We start from the raw sequence: 20,101 nt of genomic DNA, 5'->3' as shown, positions 1-20,101 counted from the left end.
GTGTGGAGTTTGTCGATATCCATGATGGCACTAGCCCGTAGGGTGGGGCCTTCGAGATAGGTTGCTTGGAGTGATGCGGAGAGTTGTTCTTGGGTGAACACGGGTCGGAAATTGTGCGGGTTGATTTGGGCATATTGGCTATCCCCCTCTTTAGGGTAGACGTCCCATCGTCTAGTGAGCGCATCCGGTTTTCCACCAAGTTTTCCAGGGCGGAACCGGATTACTAGGTTGAACTGGGATAGGTATTCGGACCAGCGGACCTGTCGGCAGGTTAGAATCTTAGTGGTGGCGAAGTATTCAAGGTTCTTGTGGTCTGTTACGACATCGATGGAGTCCGCGGAGCCTTCGAGGTAGTGCCGCCAATGTTTAAAGGCTTCAAAAATGGCTAGAAGCTCTTTGTCATGGGTGTCATAGTTGAGTTCAGCATTGTGGAGGCTCCGGGAGCAGAAAGCGATGGGGTGAATTTCGCCATCTTCAAGATAGATGGAGAGGATAGCTGCAATTGCATAGTCAGAGGCGTCGGTTTCCACCACTATCTTTCGATCGGGGACCCAGTGGGTAAGGATGGGGGCGTGTGTAAAGGCCTGTTTCAACTCATTGAAGGCGGCCAAGCATTTGTTGTCAAATTTCCATGGGGTTCTCTTGTGGGTGAGTCGTGTAAGGGGGATGATGATGTCGCTATATTCGTGTATGAAGCGACGGTAGAAGTTGGCAAAGCCAAGGAAGGATTGGATGTCCTTGACTTTTCGCGGCACCGGCCAGTCAACAATCGCCTTGACTTTTTCTTCAGACATGCGAAGTCCTTCAGGTGATAGGATGTAGCCTAGGTACTCCATGGAGTCCTGGTTGAATTCGCATTTGGAACCTTTGCAGTAGAGTCCATTAGCTCTAAGCCTGCGTAGGACCTCACGAACATGTTTCTGGTGATCTTCCAGGTTGTCGGAATATATGAGGATGTCGTCGAGGTAGACTACTACTGATATGTCGAGCATGTCTGAGAATATATCGTTCACAAATCGTTGGAATGCCGCTGGAGCATTTGTGAGGCCAAAGGGCATGACGTGCCACTCGAAGGAACCGTAACGGGTCCGGAAGGCTGTTTTCCATTCGTCCCCCTTAGCTATGCGAACGAGATGGTAGGCATGCCGAAGGTCGAGCTTGGTGTAGATGCGCGCGGAGCGGGCGGAGTCGAGGAGATCAGAAATGAGGGGGAGAGGGTAGCGATCTTTCTTGGAGATTTTGTTTAGGCCACGGTAGTCGATGCAAAGCCAGAGTTCACCGGTCTTTTTCTTGACGAATAGAACTGGGGCCCTGTGTGGAGAGCGGGACAGAGTAATGAACCCATTGCGCAGATTATCATCAATAAACTCTCGTAGAGCTTTGAGTTCAGATTCTGAGAGAGAATAAATGGGTCCAAGTGGTGGGGCTGTCCCTTCCTCAAGGTTGATTTTGAGGTCGTACGGTCTGTGTTCAGGTAGTTTTTCGGAGAGGGTATCGCTGAAGACATCTGCAAAATCGTGGTACTCTACTGGCACTGATGAAAGATCTGCCGGTTCTGCGGATGTGGCTTTGGCTCCAATATTAGGCAAAGAAGGCTGCAGTGTGAACTGCTGGGCGCCTTCTTCTGCACTGGCTCGGATGAATGCGGCAGCGGATATGATGGAGATCTTTGGGTGTGCTTTTGTAGTAAAAGATTCTGAGGGAGGATAGGAGTAGATGGGTTCATATGGGAATGAAGTCCGCCGGTTACCCGATGTGGACTTGGAATGGGGTGAAGCCCCGGAAGTTGGACTGATAGAGTCCGATGGGCACGGAAGTCCCGAAATTGAGCTGGAAGGCTCGAAAAGGGGTGGACTGTTGTCCTGTGGGCACGGAAGTCCCTGGGATGCGGTGGAGGCCACGGAATTGGTTGGAGTGGGGTCTTGGTAGCTTGAACGGAAAATGATACTGTTCTCAGCCCAGTCAATCAGTGGATTGTAGCGGGAGAGCCAGTTGTATCCTAGGACAAGATTGCAAGATGAATCCAGAGGAGTGACATAGAAGTCGATGGGGAAGGTGTCTCCGGACGGGAAACAGATGGGGATGGTTGCTATTTGAGATATACAGCTCCCGATGGAGCCATCAAATAATCGAAGTTGCACACTAGGGATGGTTTTAATGGGGATTTCATTGGCAGTTACATACTTAGTGTCAACAAAGCAGTGGCTAGAGCCAGAATCAATAAGGGCAAGAAAACGTAGGATGATACAAGTTGGGGAACCATCGGGTTCCGTAGTAGTCAGCAATTCTGCTGAGAGGGGAATGTGGAAGGAGTGATTGGAAAGGGATGTTGCATTGAGAGTGATGACCTCCGGTGTGCGAATACAGTCGACGCAACCCTGAACTCGCATGGAGGGAACAGGGTTGCTTCCTAGTTTTCTGACTCTGTCGGAGCCGGTTCCATGGGAGCGGTGTCGACCTCTGCTGCACGCCCCTTGGCGGAGGCTGCTGCCTTCCGCTTGTTGCAGTCCTCGGTCTTGTGTTTGGCTCCACAGAACATGCAAAGGTTGTTCTGGCGCCGGCGGTCTTTTTCTTCCTGGGTAAGACGGCCATCTTTGCCTAGCTTGTCGGCATAGGGCTTAGGGGTGGTAGATTTTGGTGTGGAGCTGGAGTCCGAGGGAGATGTGTTAGACCCCTTGGATTTGGGGTTGGGGAATTTATTGTCCCGGTTTTCACGGGCAATTTCGGTCTTCCGGGTCCAGTAACGAGCATCAAGTTCTTGGGCAAGGAAGCGCATATCACGAAGGTTGTTTGGCTTCCCATGGTGTGCCATGTCATCCTTGATATGGGTGCAGAGGCCACGGTAAAAGGCATGGCGGAGGGAGTTATCTCTGTACCCAATTTGTGAAGCATACTGGTTGAATTGGACCATATACTTCATGATCCGATCGCCATCGCGCATCTGAAGGTGTTCTAATGCATCTTCAGCATCTCCGATAGCATCAAAGGGGCCGAAGTTGCTACGAAGCTCATCTAAGAAGGCTGCGTAGGAGAATTGCCAGGCTGGTGGATTCCGCGGATTGGGGTTAAGAATGTCTGGTTCGAACCAGTTGAGCACGGTGCCGGCCAGGAATGAAATGGCATAGTTAACCTTGTTAGCATCTGTTGCAAACGCGGTAGGTCTGTCGTTGAAGTTCAACTGAAGGGAGACAATGAAAGCCTTTAGTTTGCAAGGGTCAGAGCCATCAAATGGTTCTGGTTTCTTGACCTTGGTACGGACAGTGGCTGGTTTAGGGTTGTTGAGGGAGGCGGAGACTCCTCGTAACAGGTTCATGAATTCTAGGAACATGTCCTGCTGGTTTGGATTGTTACTTCCTGTGGGGCCGTCGGTGCTGCCTGGGCCATTGGGACCACCTGGACCTCCTGGTCCCCCTGGTCCACCTGGTCCACCTGGGAAAGGGTTTGGTGGATTGCCAGCCGGTTCCCGTCGGATGGGAGTATGAGTAGGGGTGTCTTCATCTCTGCCCTCTGAGTCTGGGCTGTCTGGATTCCCATGGTTGTTGCCCAGGGATAAGGGGTCTATTGGGGGGTCGGTTCGGGCGCCATACATCAGGCTGGCCTGTCGGGCCCCGTTGGTTGGGATGCTGGTGGCGTCGAAAGGGTTAGGGGAATCATCGTAATTAGGTTGGCGGGCAGTGAAGCTAGAGTGATTGTAGGTTTCCCTACGGGAAGGTTGTCCCCCACTGGAGGCTGATCCGAACAGGCCTGGTTGTTCCTTTGAGGCAGATGCCAGGATGTCTTCCATGGAAAACATGTTTGGATGGGTGGGCTGCCTTTGTTCAGGATCGGTCTCTGTGGGTTCGGTAAATGTGGTGGACATGATAAAATTTTCGACTCAAGGGTTTGAGTTCAAATATACTGTTAGGAACGTGCCAATCGAGTGGGCTTGAGTGCACGTGCGGAGTCCGGCGGAGTGCGTGGGCGTTGACGAAGCTATTGGCAACGTCACCCTTGAGTCGGGCCCAAGGATCTGGATGGACAGAACGGAGTTCTGTCAGAGAAGTGAACAGGAGTATCCTTCGGAGCGGAATCCGACGGATGAGATAGGGAGGAGTGAGTACGAAGTGTAGATGGCTTATCCAAGTTGATATTCGAACTGAGTAGTTACGGTGATATACATGGCTTTATATACTAATGGTAGCTAATTCCGAGTCGGGTTCCATTGGGTTCCGGTGTGAATATTCGCTACCGAGTTCGGGGTCTAGGTATTACAATGTGAAATACAGATGTGAAATGATAATGGTGAAATGAAATTAGTAGGTAATGGGAAGCGGCCAGAGTCCGGTGGGTAGCGTGATAGAATTTGTGGTTGGTTGAGGTGACACGGAGGCCGGCGGCATGCACATAACAGAGATAGAGAATGATGGCCTGAAGATGCCAACTACTAGTGGTTGATGGAGCTGTGCTGGGCAAAGGAGCCAACAGATGGTTCATCCTTCCAATACATGGAACACCCATAACATCAAGATCAATCATAAATGGCTTATTAATTTCTTCAAGTCTCTGCAAGAGAAAAAGCCACTGAAGGTGAAAACTGATATTCCAAAGAAACTATTCCAACTTGAATAAATTCATACATATAAACATTGTCATTACATCACTTCAAGATGGGCACTCATCATCTGTATGCATGGTTGACTTTCTTGTATATCACCAGTAGAGAAAGTGTCAAATGAGTGATACAAGGAACTTGTAAAATGAATATCAGAATTCTGGCCACATTGGAGAGTTGCAAACCACAATAACCTACCTCTTGCACTGAGAGTTCACTACAAATGTGATACACAACTCTCAAGACTCAATAAAAGAATCTGCATGCCTGTCATGTGATTACGCACGTGATAGGCAACGGATAATTTAAAATTACCATATCAAAACAGTCTAGTCCCTCATAACAACGGCTTTTTCACCAACAAGTGTTTATGGCTGACAAATGAATCTGGCTTCCACATGCCAGTCTCCGATTTGCCACTCTGACTCGTCAGCGCGGCAGCGTCCCCCTCGAGTTCATGGATAAGCAGTTGTTGACAAATCATCCAACTTTTCATGATTTGTCACTAAATAGTCGATGAAGGATGGATATTCTCATGAAGGATGTCATTACCCTTAGTCATGGTATATCATCAGGAGTAACGCGTAACACCTGCGACGCTATAACAAGCATGCTATGGCGCCGATCTTTATCCGTCTCATAACCAATACCAATGTCGAACCTCCAAGCTCTTTTCCAGCCTCTCAAACTCGGCCCCATCACGCTCAAGAACAGGATATTCATGTCCGCCTTGACGCGCAACCGCGCCGTGCCCACGAACGTTCCCAATGATCTCAACGCCGAGTACTACCGACAACGCGCAGCGGGAGGCGCTGGGCTGATTATCACCGAAGGCGTTCTCATCGCTCAACAAGGGTATGTCTTTCTTTCGTCTTTTTTTTCTTCAGCGCTGATATATCAATGTTTAGGACGGAATGGCAGAACGCTCCTGGTCTCTGGGTTCAAGAGCAGGTCAAGGGGTGGAAGAAGGTCACTGACGCTGTACACGAAGAGGGAAGCGCCATCTTTGCTCAGGTACGTCTTATCTCCCTCCCTTCTCGCCAGCTACACGCTGTCTTCTTTCTAGCTATGGCATGGTCAGTACCCTCTTATCATAGGAAAAGACAATACATACTGACACACCCTCTAGTCGGACGTGTAAGCCACCCCGACGCACCCGAGCAAATCGCCTCAGGACAGCCCGTCTATGCACCCTCAGCAATCTCCGCCCGAGGAGGCAAATTCCGCTTCCTCCCTGGCGAGCCAGGCTATGTCACCCCCACCGCCATCGACGACCCCCGGACTCTCCTCGCGCAGTGGAAACAAGCCGCGGTGAACGCGAAAGAGGCGGGCTTCGATGGCGTGGAGATCCACGGGGCGAACGGGTACCTCGTCCACCAGTTCCTCGATAGCACGGCCAACCACCGGACGGATCATTGGGGCGGGAGCGTCCAGAATAGAGCTCGGTTCGCTTTGGAGGTCGTCAAGGCCGCGGTAGAGATCTGGGGAGCAGACAGGGTTGGGATCAAGTTAAACCCGGCGGGAGGGTATAACGATGTTGGGTATGTCCTCCTAGAGGTATCGGCTTTACATGTTTTACTGATAGATTGGTCAGAATGCCGCTCAAAGAAACCGTGGACACGTTCAGCTACCTCATCTCGGAACTTGACAAGCTCGGGATCGCCTATGTTGCGCTCGTGCGATACGCAGAGCAGCTGGATCCTGTTATTGACGGTGCCCGGCGTGGAACGAAGCATGATATCCTCAGCACGTATGCGCCCTTGCTGAGGAACCCTGCTACAAGGGTGTTTGCGAACTCGGGCTTTACAGGGGAGGAGGCCGCGCGGTATGTTGAGGATGGCAAGGTCGATGGAGTGTTCTTTGGTATTTTGTGGGTGGCGAACCCGGACTTCGCGAGGAGGGTGGAGAAAAGCGTCGCGCTGGAAGGAAATATTGATTTTGCGTCATTGTTTGGGCATGGAGGTGTAGAGGCAGATGAGAGGAAGGGGTATGCTGACTATCCTGCGGCGACGTTTTAGATGTCCTTACTTAGATGATATATCCATACCCTGAATTTGAATAATAGCTCAAATGGTCATGCATAATATTGTCCTCCGGAGGGGCTTTGGATACATCGAGGTTCGCGAACACGAATTTCTTGCTCGCGCCGTTCACGGAGGTAGGCGTGATTGCGTGAAGGTCCGATGTGAAAGGTGGCGCCATTAGGATTGTAAGCCTCGACATTCTTTTCGGTCTTGTCATCTGAGAACATCGTTGCAAGCGCGGTACCCATGGAAGTGGTGGATGCAGCAGGCCAAGCTGAGGGAGCCACGGAAGCCATAGTCCTAGGCCCGTATGAAGACTTCGCTTTGGCTTCGGCAGCTTTCTGTACAGTTTGAACAACGAATTCGGACTCATCTTCTTCATCCGGAGATCCTCTCCTTTGCTCCATATCCTTTCTTCTTCGAGCTCTTCTGGTGTTTCTCTCTATTACCTCTTTGTTCATCTTCACTGGCATTTTGTCCATCTCGTCGTTTCAAGGCTTGTCGTCAGTCGTGTGCCTGCGTTGGCAGGGCCCAAGGTTTCAGTTGCAGCAGCATCGGAGCATCAGTGAAAGAGAAGAGATAAAGCAAATAAGAATTGAGTAACTGAACACAAGTCGCAGACTTCGCCGTAGCGAATTTTGGCACTGGCGAGGCTGTGCGAGCGAGAGAGAGATGAGAAATCTCGCTCGCTCGCTTAGTCAGCACATTATGTGCGCTGCCCTAAGCTCCGACTGCTCACAACGTTCAATGCCTTCCGATTTATTTATTTCTTAACGGCACAGGAAGTAGATCACATTACATTACGCGAAGACTGAAAATTCATTTTCCAGTTTTCCATGTATTCCCTTGTCCTCTCAGCATCATGGCCAAGATGCCCCAATTTGCCTGGGTTCTTTGGCTCTTCAAGACGACCGCTCCCATCCAAATCACAAGCAGCCCGCAGCTCTACACCTGCCTAGCATCCAAGTGGAAAGAGACCCAGTGACAAGGAGGCTGAAAAGTACGTCCATACTCTCACCGATCCTTTCTCTTGCTCACAGAATTGTTCCAGGATAAAGTATGTAGGTGGTTCTAAATTACCAGAAATGCTGCTGCTGAGTTACATGCCAGGTACCTCGTTCTCTGGGATGCAAAACTAAAGGAAGAGCGAACATGGAACGTAACTATCATATTGGTCCCTCCATCCCCGTCTTTCGCTCCTTATCTCTCACACGATCCCTCAGCCGCGGAAATGGTCCCATCTTCGACGCGATCGTTCTTCTCCCATCATCGCTCATGACCTACAATCCCTTCATGCTGCAGAGACGCCAGATAAAACCCTAATCTATTTAAATTACTTGTCCATGTCCCTACTTTTGTTTTCTTTTTTCCATAAGCCGTGCCTTCCGAAAATGGTCCTATGGCAGATACACCTTTTCCCATATCTCCTCCCTAAACTTGATTTCGTGCTGCAGCCTGTTCCCGGTAGTCACACGTGATGCAATACGGAACGCTGCGTGCAGCCTCTCCAAAGAAAGTCAACCACTCACGGCGCCTCGACATCTCTCTGGTTCGATCCATTTTCATCGTCATTGTCATTTAATTTCCTCCAAATTCTCAGATCCATGGAATCGGAAATTTACCCTCCCAACGACTCTTATGTGTCATCAAAGTCAACACGGGATGACCCACCCATCTCGCGAGTGATGCTAGAGATATATACCACTATCTTTTCTTGGACCCTCATCACTAATGAGTAGGATTGCTGCTATGACACCCTCTGGATTCTCTCGCAAGTCTGTCAACAATGGAGAGACATTGCACTATCATGCTCTGAATTATGGACTCATGTTCATATCCCAAGGTCACAGACTTGCAATTTTTCATGGCCAGCAGGTCAGATCCATAAGATAAAAATGTCCCTCATCTGATCCCGCTCCTACCCTCTCCATATCTGGTATGAGGAAAGAGGTAATTCTAATGGACATCTTTGGAATGTGCTCTTGGATCATTGCAGTCACTGGGGCATCATTAAAATCTATGTCACAGCTTACTTTACTCATCATTTTCCCTAGCCACAAATACATGTCCTTCCTTTTCTGGAGCAAGTCCACATTTTCTGCTCTTTCTATTGTTACAATATTAGCTCTATGATTGTGCTTGATGAGGGCATTCTAAATGCACTTGCTACAGCTCTCCATCTCCATGATTTCCTCTTGGTCAGCTTCCAATCTCCAGTCTCCCTCAATCTCCCTTAGTTGCAACTGACCAATATTGATCTTTCTTGCAGATCCCCTGAGATGACATCAATATTTTATGCAAGGCCCCAAACTTACAATGGTTATTTCTCTAACATGATGCATACAACCTCAGCCTACCTACCTCTATCATGCATACATTATTGTGCCATCTGACCACACCTGTCTCTGCACTGTTATATCTTACATTTCCTAGACTGGAACACTTAGTTGCTATTACTGCTTCAGATGCCATTCCATTGCCTAGTACTCTGACTATCCATGAGTTCATCATATGCTCTCAATGTGCTTTGTGAAATTTGCATTTGAAGAATGTTACTATTGATCAGTCTCTCATCAATCTGATGAAGGATACATCCACAGTTGAGGTGTTGCACCTTGAATTCAGGAATTGCTCACTGGATGCATTTAATGCATTCAGCCAATCTCTCACATATTCAGAGGAAGATTGGCCTATGCTTCTGCTTTATCTTGTGGACCTTCACATCATGGCACATTCTGACCTGCCACCTATGCATTCATGATGATGGTATATTCAAGGTAGTATATTGATTGAACATGGACCATGCAGCTAAACCTCTTAATCTGTGTGGATCCTGATGGTGAGATATCATCTGATGATATAGAGTTATTAAGCAAATCAATGAGGAGGGATTGCAGTTCTATATTGGTGTGTGGAGGGGTATCATACTTTAAAAGAAGATCCTTATGAATAGAAGATGTTATCCAGTTTTGACTGGATATTTTTGATGTCTTCACTGGTTCACTTCTTAGTTGACTACATATACATTTATGTATTATTATGTTTTCTTCTCTTTGCAAGCCTTTGTGTTCTGTGTCTTGTTCTGTTTTCATCAAGTTCTTTTCTCTTCTTTGCCTGGTAACCACAATCTCTATATCTTATGTTCTATAGAAAATCTGCTTATTGAAGCAAGGAATCTAAATATTTCAGAGATGCAAAGTTCAAATAAATGGATTGATTGAGCAAGTTGGCTGGCTGTGTTTATGCACTTGGTACCCTTTCTTTCATCTAAATGTTGTTATTCAACATAGTGATATTAAGTTTATAATTATATTTTTTTCTTAAATTTGATAGTCAAATAGTCTAGTTGGTTAGAGTGTTGTGCTAATAATATACAAGTCTTTGGTTCAATCTGCAGATTGGCCATCTATCAGAGAGTAAATTCTTTTTGGTTTCTACTTCATCAGGTCCTGATTACCATTGTGCATGAAATCTCAAGGAAGGTAACTTGGATGTACTAAAAGGCATATGTATACCTTTATCTACTATTAGCTCTACTTTATCTTACTTGTTCTTTATGCTATATATTATAACTGTGGTTATATCAGCTTGTATCTAATGAAATTAGTTGCATGCCAAAAGAGGATGTTTTTTTCAAAGGAGAGTGATCATAGATGAGTGTGATCTTAAGTGGGATAAGTGTATGATCTATTGTGAGCATAGAGTTTAATTAAGAATAATACTTGTCTATATCAAATATTCTTTGCAAAATAGAGCTTTAAATGAATAGGTTTGTACTGTAGCTCATCAGCATCTGGATGAAAACTGACAGCCACAAAATCTAATCAAGCTATTTTCTGAATATATTCATAGCCTCAAAGTATACAGAAAACAAGTGAGAAGTAAGCAATTGAACTCATTGATATTAAGCACAAAAAACTCTACTCTTGATATCATTCCTTATCTATTTGCACAATGATCAGACTAACCTCAAGCTTAATGATGAATATCAAATTATATTATTAAGCTCAAAAGTCTTCAAGATCAATAATCTGCTTTATTATTATATCTGAAATTCACCATCAAGCTATTGTTTCAAAATAGAAATAGACTTCTAACTGTCATGGAATCAATGACACATATTCTATGGATACTGGCAAAGTCAGCATCTGTATTGGCTCCTTGCACTGAAAATATTTTTTGCATTTGTTCAGAACCATCAAATCTTTCATTGAGGATCTGTACTCTGTGTGTGTTGCATGTCTCTATTAATTAATGTTACAGAGCATCATTATCATACTCATAATACTTGCTTTTTGTATATGGTCTTCTTTTAGATGCTACTTCTCTGTCATAGCTTGGAGAACAAGACTGACACTATATTGAATATCTGTATTTAGGCAATAATCTGACTAAACCAATCATTGAGCTCAATAATGAATATCAAATACATCTCTATTGTATAATGCTATAATCTTATGGTTATGATATATGCCTGTTAAGTTATATAATAGATGGTGGCCAAGTTGAGTGTGTAATTTCTATCCAATTTCTTATTTTATTTATAGATCACATGATTTTTCATCATCTAGCTAGATGATTTGCTTTATCATTATGTTGAAAATTCACCATTGAGATCTTGCAAATGTAAAACACTAGTAATATAGATATCTATTTCAAGGCATTGATTTAATCTAGATCAAAAGTTTTGATGAACAATTTTTTCTTTTAATTTTCAACTATTTTTCTCAGGTCTCAATGTGTATCTGTGGCATTTAAAAAGACCATGGAAGCCCTGATCATAAGTATCTTGACTAAATTAGATATGTTATATACAATCAATATAATATGTAACATGGCCTAGTGTGTAATAATCTTGCTTGAGAAATAAAGAAATATGATAAATATATGCATAGATCTCTTGACTTTGCCTAAGATAGAACACACCATTGGTATTCCCAATTAAGATGGTTAATTCATGATTTAACTCCATGTATATAAAAAATTAAAAGAAAGTCATTTATTTTTCAAAAGAGAAATAAATAAAATTGAATTTGCTTTATCTGTTGCAGACATTGTCTCTAGAGTCATAATGATGAATCTTCAACTTTTCACCTCTGCACTATGTTTTTAGACTTAGCCCTTTGCCAAAATTTCAGTAAACAGTATTAGAGATCTGAGCATAGACAATAATGCTACAATAGTGTCTTTAAACTGTGGCAACAGATGTAGAGTTAAAGTACAGAACAATATTCTGAATGAGCTATGAGACAGTGTGTTAAACTAGTATGCATTTCTTTTCTACTAATGGGTATCTTCAGGTTGATGAGCAGCCAGTGAAGACAAGCATGTTAAGTCCAAGTGACATGTGATCTAAACATATGATAAACAGATGCTGTATCACCTTCATACAGTCATGTCTGAGTTCACTGTATGTATTCATATGGCTTTGTGTCTCAAGGCTGTTGCAAGTTAGGCTCAAGATAGAATGATAGATGAATAAACTTTAGCTTGAAGCTAGGATTTAGCCAGTGAGAGTGAGCCTTCTTATATACTATACAAAATCAAGATAAATATAATACTACCTATTGTACATTTCTGTTACATGCATGCCACTGGCCTCCATGTCACCTCAACCAACCATGAATCCAATCACACTATCCACTGGACTCCAGCCACTTCCCATTACCTACTAATTTCATTTCACCATTATCATTTCACATCCATATTTCACATTGTAATATCTAGACCCTGAACTTGATAGTGAATACTGACACCAGAACCCAATGGAACCCAACTCAGAATTAGCTACCATTAGTATATAAAGCTATATACATCATTATAACTACTCAGTTCAAATATCAACTTAGATAAGCCATCTACATTTCACACTCACTACAACTCCTCCCTACTTCATCCATCAGATTTCACTCTGAAGAATATTCTGGTTTGCTTCTCTGACAGAACTCCATTCTGTCCACCCAGATCCTGGGCTCTGACTCAAGAGTGATGTTGCCAATAGCTTTGTCGATGCCCACACACTCTGACAGACTCTGCACATGCACTCAAGCCCACTTGATTGGCACATTCCTAACAATTTCCAAGTCCTGATGTCTATTGTCTTTGGGTGTCACAACTGTTCATAAAAAGGTCATTGTGCATTGTTGAGGGCTGTCACTACATCAGAGGACAATGACAGATCAGCCTGTTGTGCTGACTAAGTCTCTCCCACAGTCCTAAGCACTGGTCTAAGCACTCTGACTAAGCATAAATAGGGGTTAATATAAAAAGAAAAGTAGAAAAATCATAACAAAGAAATCAACTACCTTTTTTCTAACTCCACTAATGCATCTAGGTATCTTCTCATTCTATACAGTTTTAGAAGTGATCATAAGAGCACATACCTCAGTACTGAGAGCTTACCTCTGACTATATATTATCCAGCATAAATCTCAAGCTCATTGGTTTAGACTAACAATCATTGATTCTGTAGCAGTGTGAGAGAAATTTCATGGAGAATAGAGAGAGGAGGTTCTGTGGTTGTCATATATCCATGGGTGCTGCCATTATCATCATCAGCAGAATGCTCATATTGAAGTAAATAATTTTATTCCTACAGACAGAAGTGGTGTTTGTATCATCTGTAACAATGATGTATGCTGAGTCTTTCAATAATGTAGAGCCCACAGTTGATAGAGGAGAGAGAGAATGAGGCCACATCATTTATGAGTGCTGTTTTCTAACCTTCTGATTGCTGCAGTGCTCATAGATGCATAATCCAAGTCAGCATGCTCTTTGTCACTGAAAAATATCACTTCTGGAGTCTCATAGTGTTTCTGATCTACCACTATGCAAGAGTTGTTTGAGCTTGATACAATGAGTCATGCTCTGAGGAAAAAGATTTCACTTCCATGAGTGAGTTCTTGATTTATAGCTAATTAAGTCACTCTGCTGTACAGTCTAACAGGTGCATGATTCTGAAATCTGTTTTTGACATGCCATCAGTCAACCAGTGGATGATTTAGCCTAACATAGAGTTAAAAAAAAATATGGTTCAATTCCATGTGTAGTGGCTATTAATGATTCATTTCTCAGTTGACAATATTCTTTTTAATATGAATGTTCTTTTTTTAAAAAAAAAGTTCTTCAAAGTGCCAAGAAGTAGAATTACTCAGTGACAAACATACCCAAGTTTCAAAGCAGTTAGAATTATCCCAAGCACAAAGAAGAGAGTCTGTGCACTGAAAAATAGGAGATAAAGGGACTCTACCTACACCTATGGCCATTTTATAAAGAGAAATTTCTTTGATGGCTCAATTAAAATATGAATATCATCTGCTTAGGACTCATAGATCTGATGAGTACTTGAGTACCCAAGGCTGTTATCTGATATCTGAATGATCCTTTCACAATCTTACTGGAGTCACTTGAGATGAATCTCTTTTATAAATTCACAATCAATCTATCCTCAATATATATGGCAGCACAGTAATAAATGAAAGTTTGGCTGTTGGACACATACATTAGGGGATTTGTCTCCCACTATACTTGACATCATTCACAAAGGCAAATAGCAGCCATGTGTGTGTCTCAGTTCCAGAAATGAGCAGCCAGCATATTGATGATCTCATAATAAACATTCATTTTACAGTGAATATATACAACTGAGCAACCAAGTGAGTGCTTTCATTCTTAGGTGTTTTCTGCTCATGCAATGGATAGTGCAGGTCTACACCACTGCTCATTTTGTTCACCCTTCACTTTCATTCTCAATTTGTATCTCTGACTGAGAAGCCATATAGACTCTAAAGGTTTCAAAGAAGGAATCAGACTTCATAATCTGCATTGGTTGCATTGCCAATTGTACAGTACTTATTTAAGATAACAACTTGAATCATTATTTAATATTCATGGTAAATATTGTTTCTAGGAAACAGCTGGCTGGAAACTGATTTGTAATATATTCTCTCAAAGTTGAAGATAGGGGATTTCAGACTCCACAGTGGTAATCAGAATTTGTGGTAAGAGAAAAAAAGCTTACTTGCATGTATCTGATTTTTTAGATGCTCTTATGCACATATATTCAACACTATGAAAATGGTTTATGTCTGGGCATGATAATCAAACTTCATATTGCCATTATACAATGTGTATCCTATTGTATTTCTCATCAATTAAAGAGTCAGACTTGAAAACAAACTGGAAAGAGAACTTGGAGACAGTTATTTATGTGCACAGATAGCATGAAAATGGGAGTACAGACAGTTTTTGGTAAAGTAATGATCATACAAGATCTACTATGACAGTATCTCTTCCAGAGTGGCCATATGGAATATCCTAACTGTGGCATTGTTTCTGATGATCTGGTTGTTTGACAATCTATAAATTCCAGCATTATACACACTTAGTGTGATAGCTCTTATGGCATATATATATATGGCCCATTATAATGACATTGCCTTGCCTCTCCAGCCATGCAGGTAATTTAATTAATTGTCTCCTGTCTTAATGAAACTTGATTGAACAAAAAGAAGAAGCATAATACACATATTTGGAGATAGGGAGTCCAACCTCAAGGCACAGCACTAGCTGCTCAAATACTATCCATGAATCATGGCCAGACAAGGCCAGCAGTTTATCCAGTGATTTGCAATTGTCTTTTTGATATAGCAGGTATAGATGAGCTTAGACAAAGGTCTGCACTGGCATCTTGTTATCACTTTCTCCATCAGGTAGGAGAATCTCACTGTAAATTTGAAGCAATAACTAATAGTAGGAATTTTTCATATGATGAGCATTCTTTGAGTGCAATGAATCTTTGACCAAGAAAAAAAAGGAAATTGAAGATAGCAGTAGCAGTCAACCTATCATTCAAAATTCTTCAATAAGTCAAACATAAGGAATCAAACCTGCCTCTGAATAACACCAGAGGACAATAATATTTGAAATTGGTTCAGAAGAGAGCTTAGCTTGTGGATTTCCAATGGCTATATGTTCCAGCTCATGCATATACTTACTTGAATTTACATGTTGCAGTGAAGTATTTTTGAAAGAGAGTCTGCAGTTTTCCAGTCTCACTGAAGAATACCAAAAATGATTGTGGATCATAGTAAGAAGTCCAGGATAGATACTGAACCATTGTGTGATGACAACAAACAAAAGAAGGAAAGAGGTAAGAAAAAAAAAGAGGCAGTCAAAAGAGTGGATTTGAACATGGGAGATTGAACCCCAAGGCACAGTGATGGCTGCTACACATGCTGCCATTCCATCATGGGACTGTTTTCAGCTCTGATGAAAGAATGTATGGATAAATAATGACACAAGCTGATCAGATATATTTCAGGAGAGATATAAAGAATGAGGTCCTCAAACTCTAAGGAGTTGAGGTGTCTTGGATGCTTGGAAGAGTTCTGTAGTCTGTAAGCAATGCAGATCATGAACAACTAGATTTATAGAGAGAAGAGGATTTTTGAGTTTATGATCAAGAATGGGAGAGAGAATGTTTTAGGGCTGCCAAGTTTTGATCTTATTGCATCATACATTGAAACCAGATCACTAGGTCCAAGAGAGGAAATCAGCAATGGCTAGTGATGGTCTCAGTTGTAGCTATAGAGAAGCAGAAATCTATAGCAATGATCTCAGAGGAATCAGACTATGCTAATGCTCCCAACATATCCTGATTGCATAACAGGGGGTCATGACACTGTGAGATCCCTGAAGTGAGAAAGCATGAATCTGAGCTTGCCCATACACTATGAATGTCTTCTAGCCTCTCCACCAAACAAAGCAGTATTTTATCTTGCTCTTCAGATGTGAATTTGTGATGCTCTTGTAAATTCCAGGATGTTGCTGTCAGTTCCTGCTGGGAATTCTTTTCCCATATGTCCATACAGTGATGGGTTTGATAAATGCATAGTCAGAACTACTAACCTCTGCCAGGTGATTATGCCAGGACATCAGTGTACTTTGGTGAGATACCACAGAATGAGATAGAGTATTGGTGATATTCAGATCTCCTACAACTTGTTCAATATGGTAGTTCTCACATGTTCACTACACTGAACTTGTCTATAGCACAAAGAAGGGAGGAGAAGAGGGAGAAGAGGCTTCTAAAGAAGACATAAAAGACCAGAAATCAACCTCTGAGCAGTCTAGCAATCTCTTAGAGCTGATTTTTCCATTTTGTTTTATTAGAGGATGATGGTGACCAGGAAAGAAGTGTTTGCAGAAGGACAACTTAGTGGTGATTATAAAGGCAGGAACTACTACTTATTATGCTTTAACAACTGTTTCTTCAGATGATGACTGGATGTATGCCAACCAGTGCGCTCGCATTTTGTAGGAAGAAAACACGTGTTACAACAGGTTTGTATGCACTCCCTGCACCTCTTGCCAGGTTCGCTGGGTCCATGGCTCCAGTTGCAAGGAAACTTGCCGTTGGCACAGAATTTGCACTATTAGTTGTTAAGGCCAGTATTAATGTAAAGACTTCTATTCACTCATAGTCTTTGGAAGTCAGATTGGAATAGCATACCAATCGCTGATGTCGTGTTTCTCGATTTTGGTACCATTGAGAAGATCCAAATGCTATGCTCGAATTGCAGGTTTGACTAGTTCACCCCATAGAAGGCCCGAAACACGCCGACGAACGGCTTCCCTGTCTTGAACAATCACGTTCCGAAGCAAGGCCAACAATTGATCTCCATTGGTCGATACCTTCGCTGGGCACTGGCCCCTTCCATGGAGGCGAAAACACAATATCAATGAACTGCTTGCTCATCGAGCACGTTACACCAGACCTCTTTGAAACCCTGATAACAAGCATGCCTTGTCGATGTCGGCGTTGCCTTCCCCTACCGCTAGCACTCTGAAGAGTGAAGCTTGACATTTTTGGTGTCAGATAGTCACGCAGACACTTCCTGCCTTTTATAACCATCCAGCCGTCGCAGACTGATAGCAGCCTCCTCTTTAATTATATTCTGAAATCATCTTAAAACTATTGTGTTGTGATCCAATTAATGGTGTATGTCCACCATTGCTGCCTTGCGTTCATCGATTGTACCCGTGCTCCAAACTACGACCAACGTACTGATAAATGTTGGGAGTTCGTATCCGACAGATTTATCCACTCTGATATCTACTCCGTTCCTTTTCAGATTGAAGCAAAGTTCAAGAGGGCCAATGAGCTGAGGCTGTTGAATATAGGATCCTGCGTTAAGATGAGCAGGGGTTGGTGCCTGAGTACGAGAACGTGCAATGTCCCACATACATGTTCGGCTGCTTCCGCACGGACATAAGGGATAACTTTTTCGACTCTATTTTGGCCGAGGGCTTCTAAGATCTCGTCGTACTACTTTAATAACGCTGAGAGAAAATATTAAGCAAGTGACAGAGCAGTTAGCCAGATGAAAAACCATTTCACACTAGCCCGAGACGGTCAGAACTGTCTCCGCTCAGTTCCCGTTTTCCCATCTCCAGAAAGCTCCTGAGCAAATAGACAGCAACCGCGAACAAGAGGGAGTGTTCAACGCAAGTTCAAGTTCAACATTCATCAGCAGTGCTAGTGATCCGTAAGTGAATGGCAGAAAAGGAAATTAATTTATAAATCATTTCTGATGGTCTAGCTTCGACCACGTGCACCGTTCGGTACTGAGTTTGCGACAACTATCCAGGTTCCTCGGCTACCACAAAGCACAAAGGTAATAAACGTGAGTATGGATAACCTCTTTTTTATTTTGTGACATTTTTATATATTCGGCATTATACTATGAGTGACCGAAAACTATTTTCCACATTCAATGAACTGCTTGAATCGCCATTCGAAAATTCCAGCCGACCATCGTAGCTCCCCTGGTTCCGACGCTTCAGCTTATTAATATTTCCGCCAAAAAAAACTAGGATCCCATTCCTTGTTCGTACCATCACGATCCACACCACCCACACATCAAGAGTGAAAAGTAAGTGTTTTTTTAAAAGCATGCCTTTCGCATCTATCTGATATTCTCGTCGTGATATAGTGTCGAATAGAGCCATCGCCGTCTATTGTGGATCTAAATTAGGGAATCAGCCCGCATTCGTACATGCCGCTGACTGTGAGTGCTCATCAGCCCATAGATTATCTCGTTAACGAATGTTCCAGCACTCGGAAAGGCTCTGGCGCGATTCCAAAGGCCCTTGGTCTATGGCGGAGGCCAAAAGGGTATCATGGGTGCTGTGTCTAACGCCGTAGCCGAGAACGGTGGCAGGGTAACGGGTATCGTACCTTTCGCAATGGTCGCGGGGGGAGGTGAAGGGAACAAATCTGATCCGACGACGTTGGTGGTCATACCTGACGAACAGAACGACCGGGTGCGCCTATCTTCTCATTCTTCGCTTGCAATGCTGATAGATCCATTTTAGATCGAAACAGTAAGTTTTCAACATCGATGTCTTGCGGATTGATTGAATCATTTCACTCGTCCGAAGATCGTTGTGGAGTCCATGCACGAGCGAAAGGTCGAGATGGCGAGACGCGTTGGAGGATTTGTCGCGTTGCCCGGTGGGTTCGGGACGTTTGAAGAGGCAAGCCCCACGTAATTTCAAGGTTCCTTTTCTCAGCCTGTCTTTAGGTTATGGAGGTCGCAACTTGGACTCAACTTGGCATCCACAAAAAACGTAAGTCATTTTTTCTACTTGACGGCATCTCCGGAACTAGCAGGTGCGATTCCTTTCATGGGAGATTTTTGTCTGAGTGAAAGCGCTCTCGGAATCTCGAGAAAGCTTCTTCCCCAGCGAAGCCCTTCAATTCCACGATCCATCTCTTCGAGCGAGAAGATGTTCTTCCCTTCATGTAACTCTGAATTCCTGTTGTTCCAGCCGTCGTCCTTTTGAATGTCCGATTGTTCTACGAACCTCTCAGGCAACTGATCAAGAAGGGGGTTTACGAAGGATTCATTGACCCTGTCAATGAACATATCGTTGTTTTCGTTGATGGTCCGTCATCGATTGATGAGCATGATAGCTTCAACTGGGGGAAGGCCGCGCTTGAGGCCATTGATTCTTGGCATATCGAGGCTTTGAAGCCTATGTTTGACTGGACAAAGCGGCACGAGGAGGGAGACGATGATAAATTGAAGGCGACCTAGATATCCGGCGTTACGGAGTATTTATTATTAGGCGATGCTCTTGCATCGTGGAACTGTCAAAGCAGAGATATCTTTGATCTCATGTCGTCCCAGCTTAGTTAAATAGAATTGCCAGAATTTCGTCGTGAAGTTGATATGATAGGTAAGGACTAAAGAACGACGTAGTGTTCGGTATTCGTACTATCGTAGAAACAGCCCACACAAAGATGAGAATCATTTCGGAATTCAACTAGTAATTGACATGTTGGAGGAACATTGGTACAGTTTGTGCAAAGGAATGGGACAAGACAGGACCTTTCATAACGCTTCCGCCATTTGTTTCGGCGCCTCTTGCACCACCTGTCTGTCGTCAATGGTTTTCCTACACCTTCAACAAAACTCGG

The 20,101-nt window shown here is 43.6% G+C and overlaps 3 protein-coding genes across 3 annotated transcripts; 2 read left to right on the top strand and 1 right to left on the bottom strand.

Moving 5' to 3' along the window:
* Nucleotides 1–5,233: 5,233 nt before the first annotated feature.
* Nucleotides 5,234–6,609, top strand: BT62DRAFT_988946 (FMN-linked oxidoreductase; the record flags this gene model as incomplete). Its single annotated transcript, XM_043190130.1, has 5 exons — nt 5,234–5,446; nt 5,500–5,605; nt 5,658–5,667; nt 5,721–6,132; nt 6,186–6,609. The coding sequence occupies exons 1-5, from the start codon at nt 5,244–5,246 to the stop codon at nt 6,607–6,609; spliced, it is 1,155 nt and encodes a 384-aa protein (XP_043034876.1). The 5' UTR covers nt 5,234–5,243.
* BT62DRAFT_937145 (uncharacterized protein) lies at nt 6,510–7,266 on the bottom strand (the record flags this gene model as incomplete). Its single annotated transcript, XM_043187254.1, has 4 exons — nt 7,094–7,266; nt 6,761–6,952; nt 6,639–6,730; nt 6,510–6,592 (listed from the first exon to the last, which is right to left on the bottom strand). Coding segments are annotated over exons 1-3 (204 nt in total), but the record flags the coding sequence as incomplete, so codon positions are not given.
* Nucleotides 7,267–18,392: 11,126 nt separating this feature from the next.
* On the top strand, nt 18,393–19,718 carry BT62DRAFT_988945 (uncharacterized protein; the record flags this gene model as incomplete). Its single annotated transcript, XM_043190129.1, has 7 exons — nt 18,393–18,435; nt 18,612–18,686; nt 18,734–18,942; nt 18,994–19,002; nt 19,060–19,155; nt 19,203–19,248; nt 19,450–19,718. 7 exons carry the CDS (start codon nt 18,393–18,395, stop codon nt 19,716–19,718), a joined length of 747 nt encoding a protein of 248 aa, XP_043034874.1.
* Nucleotides 19,719–20,101: the final 383 nt, after the last annotated feature.

Source organism: Guyanagaster necrorhizus, assembly GCF_019112545.1.
Source record: "Guyanagaster necrorhizus MCA 3950 unplaced genomic scaffold BT62scaffold_38, whole genome shotgun sequence".
NCBI classification, from domain to species: domain Eukaryota; kingdom Fungi; phylum Basidiomycota; class Agaricomycetes; order Agaricales; family Physalacriaceae; genus Guyanagaster; species Guyanagaster necrorhizus.
The sequence above is the reverse complement of the archived record's forward strand: the minus strand, read 5'-3'. Positions and strand labels throughout refer to the sequence as shown.